Below are 17,651 nucleotides of genomic sequence, written 5' to 3' on the forward strand. Positions count from 1 at the left end.
TGTGCAGAAAGACAACTCCTTATCAGACACGGAGCGGTTGTGCTGGTGGAACCGGTGGAACTCCGTATCCACATCAGTAGTAGGCTCATTCTTGTGTTATCCACACAATAAAAAACGTTTTAAATTCATATTACTAAAAACTGTTAACCATTCCTCAGGTCATTTTAAACCACAAAACTGAGCAATGAAGGATGAACTGGTACAGATAATAGCCCAGTCTGACCTCAACACAGACTGATAACATGACTGTGTTCTTGTTAAATATATTTAGAGAAGTCTAAACTCAGTGGATTTGGATTCAGGAATTTTAGTTCCAGTCGTCTGCCTGTCATCAGCATTACTTCATGTTACTCTTTACAAACCTGCTGACCAGAGTCTCTGGTAGTTATCATATTTGTGTTAAAGCAAAAATCTCACAGGTTCTGCATTTCTGCTATGTCGCAGCAAACTTAGAGGAGGCAGCAGTGACAACAGAGACTTCAGGGCCAGACGGGCCTTTCTGTGTGGAGTTTGCATGTTCTTCTAGTGTGTTAGGAGGCCGTACAATCTTCATCTTTTTCAGCTGAAATCTGTGTAAGACAACGCCATTAACAAAGGAATATTTAGAAACATCTACATCATCAATTTTTAATTTCCACTTCTACTCTGTCTCACCTGACATAAAGATCATCATCCTCGCAGCCCCAACCCCAGTATGAGTTGGAGAATCCGTTCACTTGAACAAACTGTTTTCTGGTCAAAGCAGTGACTCCTCCAAAGTAAATTGGGTATGACATCCTTACGGAGCAATCAGACAGACAAACTAATATACTTCTGCCGTCAGGTACAGAAGAGTGACAATGCAGGACTATGGAATTTAAAAAAAATTCCTTCTGATATTCTATCAATGTCACCTGCAAAGAATAATCTCTGCTGTGTAAATGATGCTCATCCCACCTCACTTGATGAAATCAGGAGGCGATGGAAAACTGATCTGGGTTTAGTAATTAATGATGAAACGCTGGAGGCCACTCAAGCATATACCTGGATCCTCAACCTGCATGCGTCATGGAGTACATTTGAAGGCAGTACTATTATCTTAACTGTGAATTTTATGTTCTATCAGTTATTATAAGTTATTCTTCTTCTTTTTTTTTGACATTGGTTAGTCCATCAATAATGTGCTCATAATCACAGGGGTTATACACATGTATTTAAAAAAAAATGGTTTGAGGGGCAAGGTGTTGGGTTCTTACGCAGCTAAAGACCGCAGCTGAGAAAACGCCTATGCATGGTCTGCCCCCTAGTGGCAACAGGTATGAACTGTTCTGGACCACGCCACCCCGGCTTCTTCTATTACTGTACATTTCGAGTGAGGTTGAATTTAAAAGAGTTAATCGAAGTCAAAAAAAAAAAAAAAAATAATAATAATAATAATAATAATAATAATAACTATGATCTTGATTTTGGATATGGACTTTTTTTTTAATTCGACAACTTCCCTGGGTTGACTTGAATTATGGCATGTTATTAATGTCAAATCACACAAGGAAAATGTTGCTTTGAATTTACCATTCAGTGGGCAGGATGATATTAAGATGTACAAAAAATCATGAAAGCACTGATTATGATAGGCGGACCACGTTTTAAAATGTCAAAGCATGCAATTAAACAATGTCGTCATTGCTGGTTATACTTTAGTCTTTTATGGAATGAAGCGCAGGCATGTTGCTTCACCTTTGCTGAACTCAGGCGCGCTCCCGTGACAGGGATAACTACACCACACCTGCCCGTACATGTCATTTGGGAAGAAAAGAACTAGACAAACACACTGCTGATGGAGACAACAGATTGTTTAAAGGGAATCTTTCTTCAATGACAGGTGAAAAATGGGAAAACTTTTAATTTTTTTTTTTTAAATTTTTACAGTTCATTTCTTACATATTTCACCTTTAATATATATTAACACTGCGACAGTACAACACAGAGAAAGCAGTACAAACACATTCCGCACATTAATGGTGGTAACTTCTCTAATTTTCTTTACAGCTGCTGCAGAGTTCAAACTTTTGGCTGGAATTCCTGACAGTGGATCATCAGGATTCAGCAAAGGGATTTCTCCACAAAGTAGCTGCTTTTGGATTGTCCAGCAACATCAGATGACAGCTCAGTGAAACTGCTGGTGTTTTAGCTGATATGCCCAGAAAGAGGACTCAAAGTAATAAATAACAGCTTCTACTATAAAGTGGCACAGCCATGGAACTCTGTTCATCTGCCTGCAATATTTCGCACAGAGCAAAGTACTTTGTGCTGCTCGTTCTCTCGCTGTCGGTCGTGGCATGGATAATAATCTTTCCAGGTGACACTGTCACATCATTAATTTCTTTTAACTCAACACACACTCCTGTCAAAGAAGACGGTCTTGGGGATAAACTCCATTCAACGACAGAAGAAGACTTTAAAGAAGATGGTCTGGGGGATAAACTCCATTCAACGACAGAAGCGTCTAACCTAACTACTCCTCCTCAAAAGGTGGATTGCCCCAAGGTCTCTCCTCTGCTCCGTAAGTAACGCGCTAAACGACAGGCTGGAGCTGATAAATAATAGACTATTACAACTGCATTTCATTTCTTTGCTCGCTGACAGCAAAGGGTCGGGAAGTAAATTCGTCTCAATGTTTTTCTTCACGAGTCCTTTTGTTGCTGAAAGAGTGCAGAGTTGATGAGGTGAATTATTATAATTTTTTTATGAGAGAAGTGCGATTTTAAAGTGTTTATCACCTTGAACAAATTGAAACATAACAAGGGTATTTCAGCAAAACGGCTCATTTTTTTTAAAAGCGTTGATTCATGTATTTAGCAGCATTTTATATTATGATGCCGGGCTCATAGCTTGATTTGCTTACTTACCTTTACAGTGCTCATTTGTCACCGACACAGAAACAGAATACAGTTAGATTTATATTTCTAGACAAAACTGTAAATTTCTTTTCCCACTGGGGTAGGGCACCAGGAAGGACGGCAGGCAAACTGTGTTTTAAATTATTTAAAATCATCTATAGTGTTTTATTGTCTGCGAAGACCCACTCCTCCTAAAGAGAAAATGATTTATTTTATGCCATGTTGTTACTTTGCGCATTATGGCTTCCGCCTTACCGCTTCAGACTGTGTTCTCCTGACCCACACCGAGTACTTCTCACATCGAAAGGCCACCGTCTCTTCCACAGAAGGACTCAGGAACCTGTCCTTTGATTCCTCTCTGACTCTGAACGATGTGGTGACTGAAAATGAAAACGTGAGAGCGGGCGAGTACGAGCCCCCGGACTGTGCAGCGAGGCAGAGCGTGGCGATCCTCATCCCATTTCGCAACCGGGAAAGACATCTCGTCTACCTCCTGCATCACTTGCACCCATTTCTGCAGAGGCAGCAACTACACTACGCCATTTATGTCATCCATCAGGTACTTTCAACATCACACACTGGTGTTGAATGAAATCCGCTGAAACATACCTTAGTGGTTGATCTTTCTGGAATTTCTTTGATTTCTTATATATATATATATATATATATATATATATATATATATATATATATATATATATAAACAGTTGTTGCCAGTAAAATAATTTCATAATTGGCATTTCATTCATTTGAAAGATGTCACGCTCGGTGTGTCTAATGCTACTATTCTTATGATCTCAGATGGTTGTGGAATTCAGTGTAACAAAACTTTAAGCAAACACTGAATAGATGATTATAGATCGGGCGGTTCGCAGCCGAGTGTGAAGCGACAGGGATGAGGATCAGTACCTCCAAATCCGAGGCCATGGTCCTCGACCGGAAGAAGGTGGCTTGCCCTCTCCAGCTCGGTGGAGGGACTCTGGCCCAAGTGGAGGAGTTTAAGTATCTTGGGGTCTTGTTCACTAGTGAGGGACGGATGGGGCATGAGATTGACAGGTGGATCGGTGCAGCGGCTGCAGTGATGCGGTCGATGTATCGGTCCGTTGTGGTGAAGAGGGAGCTGAGCCCAAAGGCGAAGCTCTCGATTTACCTGTCAGTCTACGTTCCCACCCTCAGCTATGGTCATGAACTTTGGAACTTGACCGGAAGGACAAGATCTCAGATACAAGCGGCTGAAATGAGCTTCCTCCGTTGGGTGGCTGGGCGCTCCCTTAGAGACAGGGTGAGGAGCTCAGTCACCAGGGAGGAGCTCGGAGTAGAGCCGCTACTCCTCCGCATCGAGACGGGCCAGCTGAGGTGGCTCGGGCATCTGGTTAGGATGCCTCCTGGACGCCTCCCTAGGGAGGTGTTCCGGGCATGTCCCACTGGGAGGAGACCCCGGGGAGGACCCAGGACACGCTGGAGAGACCATGTCTCTCGGCTTCCCTGGGAGCGCCTTGGGATCCTCCCAGAGGAGCTGGAGGAAGTGTCTGGGGACGGGGAAGTTTGGGCATCTCTGCTGAGACTGCTGCCCCCGTGACCCGGCCCCGAATAAGCAGTAGAAAACGGATGGATGGATGGAGATCAGGCCTGTCAAACCGCATTCCTCAAGGGGCAAGTCCTGCATGGTTGAGATAAGTGTGCACAGCCCTGTTATCCTGAAGTGCTCGGCCCCACCCTCTTCACCATCTACATGCTTCCCCTCGGATGTGTCGTCTTCAAGCATGGAATTAATTTTCATTGCTATGCTGACGACACACAGCTCTGCCTCAAGGTCTCCCCTTCTGCCTTCCCCTCCTCCGCTGTCCCCCGCCTCAGCTCCTGCCTGGATGAGATAGGGGCATGGATGACTCAAAACTTCCTGCAGCTGAATGGCTCAAAAACTGAAGCCATTCAAACCGGTACCCCTCATCAACTTCACTCTTCTCCCATCGCTTCCATTTCTCTTTTCGGTCATAGCGTTCCCCTCTCTCCCTCCGTATCAAACCTTGGGGTCAAATTTGACCCCCATCTCTCCTTTGACAATCATGTCAACCACATCTGCAAAACTTCGTTCTTTCACCTCCGTAACATCTCTAAACTCCGTTCTTCACTTTCTCTCCCTGCTGCAGAGAGACTTGTCCATGCCTTTGTCTCCTGCAACGCACTCCTCGTCGGGATCTCTGGCAGAAGCCTCCAAAAGCTCCAGTATGTTCAGAACAGCGCTGCCAGGGTCCTGATGAGGGTACGGAAACACGAGCACACCCCCCCCCCCCATCCTCCACACCCTCCACTGGCTCCCCGGTCACCTCCGTACTGAATACAAAATCCTTGAATCAAAAGCCTTTGAGGCCGCTGCTCCCGGTCTGTGGAACGCTCTTCCAGACGGTGGAAGCTTTTAAGAAAGGCCTGAAAATCCATCTTTTTAGAAAAGCAAACTGCTAAGAAGTGATTTTTTTTTTATCTTTGTATTTGTTTTTTTGTTTTTTGTTTTTTGACTGATGTATTTTATCTTGTTATTTTGTCTGTAGCATTTTGAGACCTGGAATCAAGTGTAAAGTGTGTTATAAATAAAATCTATTATTGTTATTATTATTATTATTATTATTATTATTATTATTATTATTATTATTATTATTATTAAGTCACACCTGCGTTCAATTACCTGCTCATGAGGACACAATCGTTATGTTTTTCGATTTTTCTCTGCTTCAGTACGCCTGAATCTCGTGCTGATGCCATCCTCAAGCTTGTGGAAAAGCCCATAAGTCCCTCATTGCAATCAGGTGTCCTGCAGTTGGGAGAAAGCTCAAACATGTAGACCTCTGTCCTGAACTGGATTATTTGTGACGTCTAGCTAGTCTTTCGTGGGTGGTTTCTTTTACCACTTGGAAACTTACAAAAAAAAAGTCAGCATATGTTCAGAGATGATGAAAAATGCTACCACTGTAACCACTTGTTACATGCTTGAAGCAAATCATTTCACCTGTTCACCAACATGTTTTGTTGTTTTCTTTTTCCACAGGCTGGCAACGCAACTTTTAACCGTGCCAAGTTGCTAAACATTGGATACTTGGAAGCATTGAAGGATTACAATTGGGACTGCTTCATATTCCATGATGTGGACCTTGTTCCTGAAGATGATCGTAACTTGTACGTCTGCGCCGAAACACCCAAACACATGGCAGGTGGCCGGAACACGACAGGATATAAGTGAGTGCATGACTAATATTTAATTCCTTGAAGTCATGAGTCTGATTAAATTTCACACTTCCTTAGTCAATAAACACATGGCACTCCCCTGAGGCCTCACATCGCTTTGAGAGATCTGAAGGCAAACATTATATAATGACCAAGTTTATTGGCATCTGTACCTCAGAAAACATGTTTGCCTTCACAACAAAATTCTTAATTTGCCATCTACACAAAATGTTAACGTTAAAATAGCAAATAAAGGAACATGTGCAAGAAACCTTTTATAAAAAAAATCTACTTGAAACATATAAAAGAAGGTAGTGCAAAATTATGTAACGAAGTGTTTATTTATAAGAGGACAAAAGGAAAGTAGTGTTTTATGGGTGACATAATGTGTGTGACTCCTGTCACCTGTTCAGGAGGCTGATGGCAGTGCACAAGAAGGACATTTTTTCCTTTCCCCTCTTGATTGGAATGAATGTCAGCAAAATTACAGCTGTGCAATTTCATTTGTCCTACAATCACTAAAATCCCATCAATGCCAAACCCACCCAGGTGTCACTTTCAAGGTTGTGCAACTTACAACTGGTATACAGTCATTTTAATGATGTTTGTTTACAAAATAGAAAAAAATATTTAAAAAAGGTAAAAACAAACAACAATCCAAAAAAAAATAATAGTGGCAATAATTTAAAAAAAATACTAGGAAATGAATTATATACCAGTACTTTAAAATAAGAACTAAAATAAAAACGAGTAAAGACAATCAGTCATGTTCAGCATTCCTCTGGTCTCTAAAAATTGCAGAGTAGTTCTTTTTAAAGTGAATCTTTTTTTTTTCTAATTTCAGAAACTACAACGTCTCTCTAATCCATCTCATAAAGCTAGGTGGAGATTTTTGTTTCCAGTTAAGCAGGATGCTTCTCCTTGTAAACAGAGTGGTGAAAACAATGGCATCGCGTGCCAATCAACCAGTCAATTGTCACACCCTTTACCTATAAAATATTTGTTCATGCATCAAAAATAGTTGACCAGAAAATGTGAACGTAGTCTTCTGGTTGATCTTTGCAACGAGGGCAGGAGGGGTCTGCATTGGGACACCCGTCTGCCAGCTTTGTATTAGTGAGATGAGCTCTTTATTACCTCCTTCAAATGTACCACATCATGACGCATGCAGGTTGAGGATCCAGGTATACGCTTGAATGGCCTCCAGTGTTTCATCACTAATTACTAAACCCAGATCAGTTTCCCATCGCCTCCTGATTTCGTCAAGTGAGGTGGGATGAGCGTCATTTATTAATTTGCACCCGGAAGTGATTATTCTTTTCTTTGCAGGTGACATTGATAGAATATCAGAACGAGTTTTTCAATTCCACACTCCTGCATTGTCACTCTTCTGTACCTGACGGCAGAAGTATAATAGTTTGTCTGTCTGATTGCTCCGTAAGGATGTCATACCCCCGTTACTTTGGAGGAGTCACTGCTTTGACCAGAAAGCAGTTTGTTCAAGTGAACGGATTCTCCAACTCATACTGGGGTTGGGGCTGCGAGGATGATGATCTTTATGTCAGGTGAGACAGAGTTGAAGTAGAAATTAAAAATCGCTGATGTTGTAGTTGTTTCTAAATATTCCTTTGTTAATGACGTTGTCTTACATAGATTTCAGCTGCAAAAGGTGACGATTGTACGGCCTCCTATAGCCATAGCCCGATATAGCATGGTGTTTCATACGCGGGATAAGGGCAATGAAAAGAACAAAGACAGGTCAGTAGAGATCAAGTCAGGAATAACATGTTACTGTCTGTCAGTGTTTCATGTTAATTAATAAATGTGTTTTGACTTGTGGCATAAATTTCATGTTTTCTTTCCAGGTTTAAGTTGTTAAAAAAAACACAGGAGGTATGGATGAAGGACGGACTGAACAGCTGCTCCTATAAGACTCTATCAATGGACAGACTTCCTCTTTACGTCAACATTACTGTGGACATTGGTAAACCGTAGAGTTTACACCTCGGAGCAATTTATTGAGCGTGAGCATGTTTTTGGACTACAGATGGAAACTGGAGGAAACCCCCAACACACTAGAAGAACATGCAAACTCCACACAGAAAGGCCCGTCTGGCCCTGAAGTCTCTGTTGTCACTGCTGCCTCCTCTAAGTTTGCTGCGACATAGCAGAAATGCAGAACCTGTGAGATTTTTGCTTTGACACAAATATGATAACTACCAGAGACTCTGGTCAGCAGGTTTGTAAAAAGTAACATGAAGTAATGCTGATGACAGGCAGACGACTGGAACTAAAATTCCTGAATCCAAATCCACTGAGTTTAGACTTCTCTAAATATATTTAACAAGAACACAGTCATGTTATCAGTCTGTGTTGAGGTCAGACTGGGCTACTATCTGTACCAGTTCATCCTTGATTGCTCAGTTTTGTGGTTTAAAATGACCTGAGGAATGGTTAACAGTTTTTGGGAATATGAATTTAAAACGTTTTTTTAATTTTGTGCGGATAACACAAGAATGAGTCAAAAGTCCTTTCATGAACATTAGCGCATGGCTGAATAGACGAGCAAGATTATATGAGTTCACAAGCTGTATTTTTCCATAATAGTAAATAGAACAGACAATAGTAAATTTTTCACATATCACAGACATCAAGTCATGGATGGCAGTGAATTTCCTACAGCTTAACCTGGACAAAACTGAGGTTTTATTTATTGGTCCCAAAGGCCAGAGAGAGAAACTTTTACCAAAACTACAATATTTTAAACCAGCACAATTGGTTAAAAACCTGGGTGTGATTTTTGACTCTGAGCTAGATTTTATTCCACATATTAAGAATATAACTAATACACCTTTCCACATGCCAAAAAAACCTGTCTAAACCCGCTAATAATCGGCTCCTCATGGCAGCAGGAAATGGTTCAACCTGCATTTCGACCCGGGTCAATAAACTCTGCAAGCGACCCGGGTTTTAATCGGCTTGCCTCCGATCGGCTTCAGCGTGAAAGCCAGACCTGGGTCGACACAGTAATTTACGTGATGAGTTCAACGTAGTGTGCCTACGTTAGCGCGCTTGTTGTTTTTGGACACAAAGTGAGATAACCTTCGTCAAGATGACCCAGCATTGGCAAGATAGCGAGATCAGAAAGCTTCTCTTGATCCTTGGGGAAGAAGAGATTCGTCAACAGGTAACGGGGACTGTGCTCCGCTCCATTGTTTACCTCGCTGTGCTCCGTCGTGCTGATGATGTCATCAGCTTGGGACATCATCAGCACGGGAAAACGCAACCAGGCTGCTCGCCAGTAGGCGATCAGACCCGGGTCTGCAGGGTCCTGCTAGTTTCAGTGGGACAGGGGTATGAGATTGGTTTTTATCAATCTTAAAGGCATACTTCAACATTTTGGCAAATTGGCCCATTTAGCGTAATTCCTTAGTAATTTCGAACAGCGTACTTACTTTTTTTGTGAGGGCGAGCTATTGTTTATTCAGAGGTGAGTCGGGGAAAGTTTTTGGGACGTACACAATGGAGGTGAACGGTATTTTTGTTCCCCCTCGTCAAATTTATCAAATTCACAATCCAACAACCCCAAAACACTTTGGTGGACACGTTATAATCCGCACATTCACTACACTGTGAAATATTAATGCAAAATTACAAGATTGAGTTGTTTATGCGAAGATTGCTAAGATGGAACTACTTACTAAACATGGCGTCTGGGCATAGTGATCTCAAAAGAACAAGTAGTTCCCGGTATTTGCTTCAGTGTCGTAACGCTACAATATTATTTGTTGGTGTTCCACAGCGTAGTGAATGTGGGGATTATAACGTGTCCACCAAAGTGTTTGGGGTTGCTGGATTTTGTATTTGATGAGTTTGACGAGGGGGAACAAAAATACCATCCACTTCCATTGTGTCCGTCCCGGAAACCTTCCCCGACTTGCCTCTGAAAAAACAACAGCTCGCCCTCACAAAAAAGTAAGTATGCTGTTTGAAATTACTAAGGAATTGAGCTAAATGGGCCAATTTGCCAAAATGTTGTAGTGTCCTTTAAGAATACAGCCAGAGTCCGCCCATTTCTCTCTCAGGCCAGTACAGAGGTGCTAATGCATCCTTTTAACTCCTGCCTGTTAGATTATTGTAATGCCTTGCTCTCTGGTCTTCCCAAAAAGAATATTTCAAACCTCTAATTACTACAAAATTCAGCCACATGCGTGCTGACGAGGACCAGCAGGCAGGCCCACGTCACAGCGGTCACTGCATTGGCTCCCTGTCCGCTTCAGGATCGATTTTGTTTCTCTTGTTACTTTTTAAATGTCTTAATGGTCTTGCTCTTTCTTATTTAGCTGATTTGTTTTTACCATATCGACCCTCGTGGATCCTGAGGTCCTCTGGCAGCGGCCTGCTGTGCGTCCCAAATGCTAGAACCAAGACCCACAGCGAGGCGGCCTTTAGCCACTACAGCCCCCGCCTGTGGAACAACCAGCCAGAGAACCTCAGGACTGCAGAGACTGTTGATATTTTTAAAGCAAGGTTAAAAACACATCTTACATTAATCTTATTTTCATTATTTTTGTAATTTTATTCTTTTTTTTTATTACACATGTTCCAGCCGTTATGTGTGCATGCTGTTGGTGGGTGTGAGTTAGGCATTGTGAGTGAATGGTTACGTTATGAGTGGGTGGGTGGAAGCGTTGTCGGTGAAGGTATATGAGTGGGTTGTTAGCGTGGGTGTGTGAGTGACTGGGTGAGCACACAGTTTCTGACGGCTTTGTGCGCCGCATCGTCCTTAAACATTGTTGGAATAAACGAATAAAGTTTGTAAATCGAACACTGTGGAGTGTGCGCGTCACCTGTATTATACCCAGTCATGCAAGTGACAAAAGGGCCGTTGTAGTCAAAATGTACTTTTACTTTTTAATCTTACTTTGTTTACATCAACTTTGTATCACATCATTTTAAGTTTTTAGCTGTTTAACTCTGTTTCCTTAAGGGGGGGGTCCTTCACACCGGGAGTTGGATCCAGTTGACTGCGGGGGTTGCTGAGCGCGGGTCCTCTGGTCCCGGCTGGCCTGGGGAGCTCCCTACCTTGTTGTGGGGGTACTCTTGGTCTCGGCGGGATCTGGGTCGGGCGCTGGAACCCCAGCAGCCCTGACCTTTGACTTCTCCCAGTGTGGGTGGCCACACAACGGTGGTGTTTCCCATGATGCTCAGTGACATGCCAAGTCTCCCCTTTGTATGAAACTAACCTGGCGTGTGTGTGTGTGTGTGTGTGTGTGTGTGTGTGTGTGTGTGTGTGTGTGTGTGTGTGTGTGTGTGAGCACACGACCCTGATTGAAGGTGCGGTTTTGTTTTTATAACTGATTTTATTGATTAGCACTTTGCGTTGTTTTTTTATGAATATGAGAAGTGCTCTATAAATACTGATTGCCTGCTTGATTGATTCACATAAGCAAATATGTGCAATTATATATGTGATTCTCTTCAAGTGAATTTTAAAATGGAAAGTTTACTGCAGTTTCTGCCTTCCGTGAAACGAAAATGTCAGATGGACAATTATTTTTTAATTCCTCCACAAAACATTTTCCCTCGAATGGTTAAACCAGCGGTCTGCAACCTGCGGCTCTGAAGCCACATGTGGCTCTTCAGTCTCCCTGTAGTGAATAAATATTAAACTTATTTTTTTTTACAGTTACACACCACAGTACTATTCAAAATGATTTGTCAGTCTCGGTTGAAAAGGGATTCAAATAAAGGTACTATTGAAATTACGAAAAATAGCTAAAACCACAAGAAATGGGGATTAAAAGTAATAGAACAGCTTAAAAACTTGAAATGTCAAGAATTTCTGAAAGAAGAACATACGTAAATATGGTTGGGAAAAACATGCAAAACTGCTTAAAAGGAGGTAAAATGGTTGAAACTGCTAAAATTTCAAAATTGTCAAAAAAATACTTGAAAGAGGAACAAAATTGTTAAAATCAAGTACAAAAACAGGTTAAATGTAATAAAATGTTCACTCCTCTGAACCCTAACTTCATAAATGCATCATAAGATATATTTTTTGTATGTGAATCAAAACTACATTGAAACTTCATGAGCTGCATGAGCCTCATTTTCAAGTTTAAATGTGCTTTGCGACTCCAGAACAACTTGGCTTGGTGGAAAGTCACAAAAATGGCTCTTTTGGTCATAAAGGTTGCAGACCCCGTGATGCACGGAAGAGATACTGACTTCACAGGCAGGCAGTTTGCACAACAGGATTAGTGAAAGCAGGAATAACTGGACGCCTGTTTGAGTAACGGTTGTAGGAGCTCATCAGACTGTCTGCTTTGCCTAAAAAAAAGCAGTAGTAATTTGCTGAAAATGCAATAATGCCTGAAAATATGATAAAAATTTGCACTTAACTCAAGAAAAAAAAAATTAATAAAGCCCAATAATGTAATAATTTTAACAATAATGTACCGTAATAAAATATCCTGATATTGTATTTATATTTTTACCTTTATTGGATATTTATTACATTTTCAGGTGGATGTTTTTTTTCAAAGACTGATAATGTCAAAACTTGAAAGATAATGGTATAAAATATGTTCTTTATCAGTCCAAAATGCTACATTTAGTGTTTTAAAAATCTAAGACTGTTATATACCCTGGATTTGAAACAACAGAATGACTACTTGGTTAAAGTACAGACTTGAGTACCATCCAGTCATACGCACGTGCAGTGCAGATACTCAGACATCCTGGTGCCGGTGAACTTAAGTCCGTTGAGACCAGAATTCCAGCTCAGATATACAGTATCTTCTGAGCAGCACTGGAGACCCCACCTAACTCTTCCCTAAATGTACCTATTGACTTCAGTTTTCCAACAAATCACTACCTCATGAATACAAGTCAGTGACACTTCATTTGTATACAGAAGCATTCATAACGCCGACATACGCATTACATGACACCTGACATAAATATAGGCCTCAGTCCTAAATGGTTATTATTTCACTTTTAATCAGTGAGATGTCAAGTGACATAGTGATGAGTCATAATTGACAGTATATTATGAGATTTACTTGTAGGCTATAGACTAAATTATCTTGAGAACCTGGCGAGCACTGCTGCAATAAGTTGAAATTCTGCAGGTGATTGCATAGGAGAGACAATTCTTGTCACTGACTGTCCTTTTTTACAAGTTTTGTTCCTCTCCTCTGTGCTTTTTTTGTGCCCCTCTGTCATCATTTTATGTCCCTTTACACTGCTTTAATGTCCTTCTGTGTCAGGACCCTCTGGGTCCTACCATTTCGACTGGGGTCTCCCTTCTCCTCTGTGTCCATGTTTCAGTGCGTCTGCCCCTGTTCCTTTGTGCACGTCCTGTCTCACCTGTTGTCTCTTTCTGCCTCTCCTCACGTTCTCCAAGCCAGTCACCTTCCTCGTGTTCTCATCATCCTCATGTGCTGCAACTCTCTTCTCTATTTAGGCCCTGCTCTCCTCGCGTGTCTTTGTCGGCCCCTCGTGGGTCTGTCAGCGTGTTCTGTCCTTGTGTCCAAGCTTGCATCAGCTCGACTCACCCCTGTGTTCCTCGTGTGTGTGAGCAATAAAAGTGTTACAACTCATCCTGTGCTGCCTGCGACTGGGTCCTTCCACCTGCATCGTGACATTCTGGTCACATTGATACAATATTGTTGCCTTTATTGTTGTTTCACGGTCCTCTGTGTCTCCTTTATGAACTTTTTGTGTCTCGTTATGTTTTCTGTTCCCTCTCATTCTTCTTTTTGTCAATATAGTATAATAATTTGTTATTGAAGTCATTTTTGTGTCCCTTTTTGCTGGGTTTGTGTCCCTCTACAGCCATTTCTTGTCCATTTGCACATTTTGTGTCCCAGTGTTCATGTTGTTTCCCTTTATGGTTCCTGTCGTCCCTTTGATCACCTCGTGTCCCATCTATTTCTAGTATATATCTTGAAGGGTTTATTTCTTTCTGGGAGAGGATGAAATCAGTCGGAGCCAAAGTCCAGCAGAAATGATGTCTTTTATTACAAGATGCGCAGTCTTGGGAGCAAAATCACACTACAGTGCCTGTAAGTGAAAGCCCACACTTCTCCAGTTCATTTCCATTTTATACTTTTCTCTGAGATGTTTCGTTATTACTCCAGTTACTAGGAAAGGAGAACATCTACAGAAAACGATCCCTTAAAAGGTGACCTGTCTACTACTAAAGAGGAACAGAGGAACATCAGCAGAACATAATTTCTTATAAGGAGTTGACTTGTCTAATACTGAGAGGAACCTTAGTTACTAAAAAGGAAGTTACTAAAAAAGAAACTCCAACCGAAAGCATCAACAATGTAGAAAACAATGTATTTTTACCCTTCAATCTTTCACTTGATATTGACCAAAACTCAGATGTTTAAGCACAAGCCATGCTGTCATCCAATCTGTGCATGTAGACAGGAGCTGTTTGTGCCGCTAAAATGACCAGATGATTTATACAGTTTCATCACATTGATAGTCGGTTCACTTTCCTGGTTCTGTTTCAGACTGGCAGCCACTTCATCTCACACAAAGGTCTCAGGCAGGAAAGATTTGTACAGATCTCTGAACAGATTAGAAACCCTACTGAGTGTTGTTAACATCATATGCATCTCAAGAGTGAACTTGATGATTAATTCAAGCATTTCTGTGGGCAGAACAAGGGAAACTATTGAATTTAATACATTGACAGGAGATTCAGGAGGAATAACTAAAAGAATGTCAAGAATAGAACCACCGTTAACTTCAGCTTCACACATCAGCCTTGGTGCAGTGTGTCTACTTCCCGGTATCCTTTAATGGCATTTCTTCTTCCTGAATACTCTCGATGTAGGAGTTGACAGGACCACTGAGGCTGACACAGTGACCCCCTGGTCCCTCCGTGACCAAGAACCAATGTGGGCTTGCTTTTTCTTCCATAGTAGACCTGAAAAGGTGAAGCCATGATTGGCGTCAGGATGGGTTTGTTCAAAAATCTGGCCTGAAGTTGTTGATAGCGTTTGGATGCATCTAGAACACCCCAAATCCTGTCTTCACTAATGCCTGTGTAGTGTTCATTAAGCCGCACCTTTAGTTTTCTTGGCCCAGAGCCTTTTGTTTCCTCTAAGCCTTTCATCACAAGTGTTGGGATAGAGAGTTTCTGAACAACAGTCTTCTCACTGAAAAGGACAGCGCAGCCATCTTCATCCAAGGAAAACTTGTCTCTTTTCCTCCAAAACCTGGTTATAGCATTGTGTTGTACTCTTGTTGGACTTGCAATTGTTTCAGAACAACATCGTAGCTCTCCCATTGGTTCTTGACCAGAGAGCCAGAGGCAAAAAACCCCAAACCTAACTGCAATAATTCTGTGAAATGAATGTTTCAATGATGAAATATGTTGAAATTATTACATTATTGGGTTTATAACATTTTTGATCCATTTATGTGAAAATGTTATAGCATTTCCAGGAAATTATTACGTTATAAGGTGCTACATGGTTTTTCTAGAAGCAAATTAATCTGTGTCATTTCTGAATTGTGTCAGCTTGGTCACACTTAAAAAACACTCCTATATGTCCTATGTCCTCAACGAACAACATCAACTTTACAACAGCTTCACCTCGAATCAGGAGGTTTTTTTTTTTTTAAAGAACATAAGTCTTCAGCCCTTTTTTTGCATCACTTCCATTCTGTTCTCTAAGCCAAAGCTGAATTATGCCGCAGATCTTTAAAGAACTGCATCACTCTGGGGACGCCGGGGACGTTAAAAGTAAAGTCAAGAATAACTCTTCATTATCCACACACACAATGACATGTCTTCTTTGCTCATGCAATTTTTTTTTCTTTTCTTTTTTTATTATTAACTCGCGCAAAGAAAGGGCGGGATGTCTGAGGCTTTGTATGAACAGAGTGATGTCATCTCCTCTTCCTATGGTGCAGAAAGAAAGCTTTGTCTCCCCGAGGCTCGGCTCGGTCATCGAACACACATGTGACATTCACAAAGCACAAAAGTATCAACTCCATGAATCTGAGCACTGAAAGCGACTCTGCAAATCTCACCATTAGAGGAATGCCAGTGTTGCTTATACCGCGTACTGTATTGTTCTTGTTTTTTTTTTTTTTTTAAGTGTATTGAGAATCCACAAGTGAAATCACGCTTTATATTTGTGTTTGTGGATTTAGCTTGTTTGGTTTCGTCGACTGGAGTCCTTTCTGCAGAGCTCTCTTATTCTTCGTGTCGCCCTGTGTTTGCTCTGTGATAGTATGGCGATCTGCCCAGGAATAAAATGGAAGCTCAGAGGCACTTATGTACTGTGTTACGCGCCTTCTTTTAAAAGTTGGATGTGTGTGCGTGCAAGTGCACGTGCGTTTGAACATAAATCTAATTGCACGTAGTTGCAATGGCATGACTCATGCCACTGTAAGATGAAAAGTAAGGTTCTTCTGGTTCAGTGAGTTTCAGAGTGTGGGGGAGAGCTAGCCTCACCTGGGAGGCAGCATTGGGCTTTGGAGTGCAGAGCAATAAAAAAGAGAAATATGGAGGTAAGGATTAATATGTAATGCTATTTGATTGCAACATAAAGTTTTAGAATCACATTTATTTTAGGTGCAATTCCAACAAAATGAAACAATAAAATAAGGAGGAAATTAAGGTAAGGCCACACGATGTTCCTAAAGGTCATGACAACCAAAGTATGCGTGCATGTTGTAAATTAGGCTTCCTTCAAGTCAATTCATGCTCAGGAAGGTAGAGAGAGCAGAGAGATGATATTTTGAAATTAAAAAATAAAAAGTAACTAGTATATGTAAACCTTTATTTTTTTGTATTTTTATGAAACAAAGAATCAAATAGCCAGTTTCTTCTGCAAACAGCAGCATTTGTATAGACATACAGGTGTGGTGCACCTCTGCACTTTTCTGCCTGCTCCACTGAGAGTTGCAGCTCCCGTTGGCTCATTGTCTTGATCTTCCTGTCTGTTACTTCGCTTTGCTTCACTCATGCTGTGCATGTTTGAGCTGAAACAAGCAGCTGTGTCTGATTTAAAAAAAAAAAAAAAAAAATAAGAAAAATAATAGAAGCAACCTGTATTAAACAGGTCAGAGTTTACTTCAGTGAGAAGCTGGGGAAGACAGACAAGCATGCACAAGCTAAAAACATGCGTTCGCTGGGAATTTCTGGAGAAAACTAAAATGGTCCAAAAGCACACCTTACTCTATTTTCAAAATACGCAAGATTTTTAATTGGGGTACTAAAGTTTTCTCTCACAGTTCAAAAATGTGTCTTAGTTGAATATGTGTCTTTAAATCGACTGTTGTTGTGAATGGCTGTCTGTCTGTCTGTGTCTGATTATCTGGTCCACGGTGCATCCTGCTCTTTGCTCATTGTTTGCTACCTTAAGTTGGGTAAAATGGTGTAAAATTCCAATCTTTAAGTGTGCGTGTGTCAAAAAGTTAGAAAACAAATGGTATATGGAACTTCTCGGAGAAGAACCATTAAAGCAGAGATTGCATTACATAAATGAATACAGGGAGGACAACTTAAAACAAATG

General features: G+C 41.2%; 1 protein-coding gene and 1 long non-coding RNA gene across 5 annotated transcripts in view; one reads left to right on the forward strand and one right to left on the reverse strand.

Moving 5' to 3' along the window:
• Positions 1–1,726: 1,726 nt before the first annotated feature.
• LOC115394921 (beta-1,4-galactosyltransferase 4-like) lies at positions 1,727–9,609 on the forward strand. Of its 2 annotated transcripts, none has more exons than XM_030100229.1 (7): positions 1,727–1,861; positions 2,029–2,542; positions 3,206–3,438; positions 5,923–6,110; positions 7,541–7,663; positions 7,752–7,856; positions 7,964–9,609. In XM_030100229.1, exons 2-7 carry the CDS (start codon positions 2,236–2,238, stop codon positions 8,091–8,093), a joined length of 1,086 nt encoding a protein of 361 aa, XP_029956089.1. In that variant the 5' UTR covers positions 1,727–1,861; positions 2,029–2,235; the 3' UTR covers positions 8,094–9,609. The 2 variants fall into 2 exon arrangements, with proteins under 2 accessions (XP_029956089.1, XP_029956090.1); XM_030100230.1 differs by lacking the exon at positions 3,206–3,438 and adding an exon at positions 5,030–5,142.
• Positions 9,610–14,108: 4,499 nt separating this feature from the next.
• Positions 14,109–17,651, reverse strand: part of LOC115394926 (uncharacterized) — a 51,851-nt gene continuing 48,308 nt past the window's right edge. For all 3 annotated transcript variants that reach the window (XR_003932200.1, XR_003932198.1, XR_003932199.1), the window contains one exon: positions 14,109–15,048. This is a non-coding gene — a long non-coding RNA (uncharacterized LOC115394926). The remainder of the gene's footprint in view (positions 15,049–17,651) is intronic.

The sequence above is a fragment of the Salarias fasciatus genome, chromosome 10 (genome assembly GCF_902148845.1).
Source record: "Salarias fasciatus chromosome 10, fSalaFa1.1, whole genome shotgun sequence".
Lineage (NCBI taxonomy): Eukaryota > Metazoa > Chordata > Actinopteri > Blenniiformes > Blenniidae > Salarias > Salarias fasciatus.

What these genes read in the sequence shown, in the direction of transcription:
- LOC115394921 (XM_030100229.1), top strand. Translation starts at nt 2,236, where the DNA reads ATGGAACTCTGTTCATCTGCCTGCAATATTTCGCACAGAGCAAAGTAC. An exon ending in CAAGGTCTCTCCTCTGCTCC is followed by an intron (nt 2,543 to 3,205) that starts GTAAGTAACGCG and finishes TCTCTTCCACAG; the next exon opens with AAGGACTCAGGAACCTGTCC. An exon ending in GATGATGATCTTTATGTCAG is followed by an intron (nt 7,664 to 7,751) that starts GTGAGACAGAGT and finishes TGTCTTACATAG; the next exon opens with ATTTCAGCTGCAAAAGGTGA.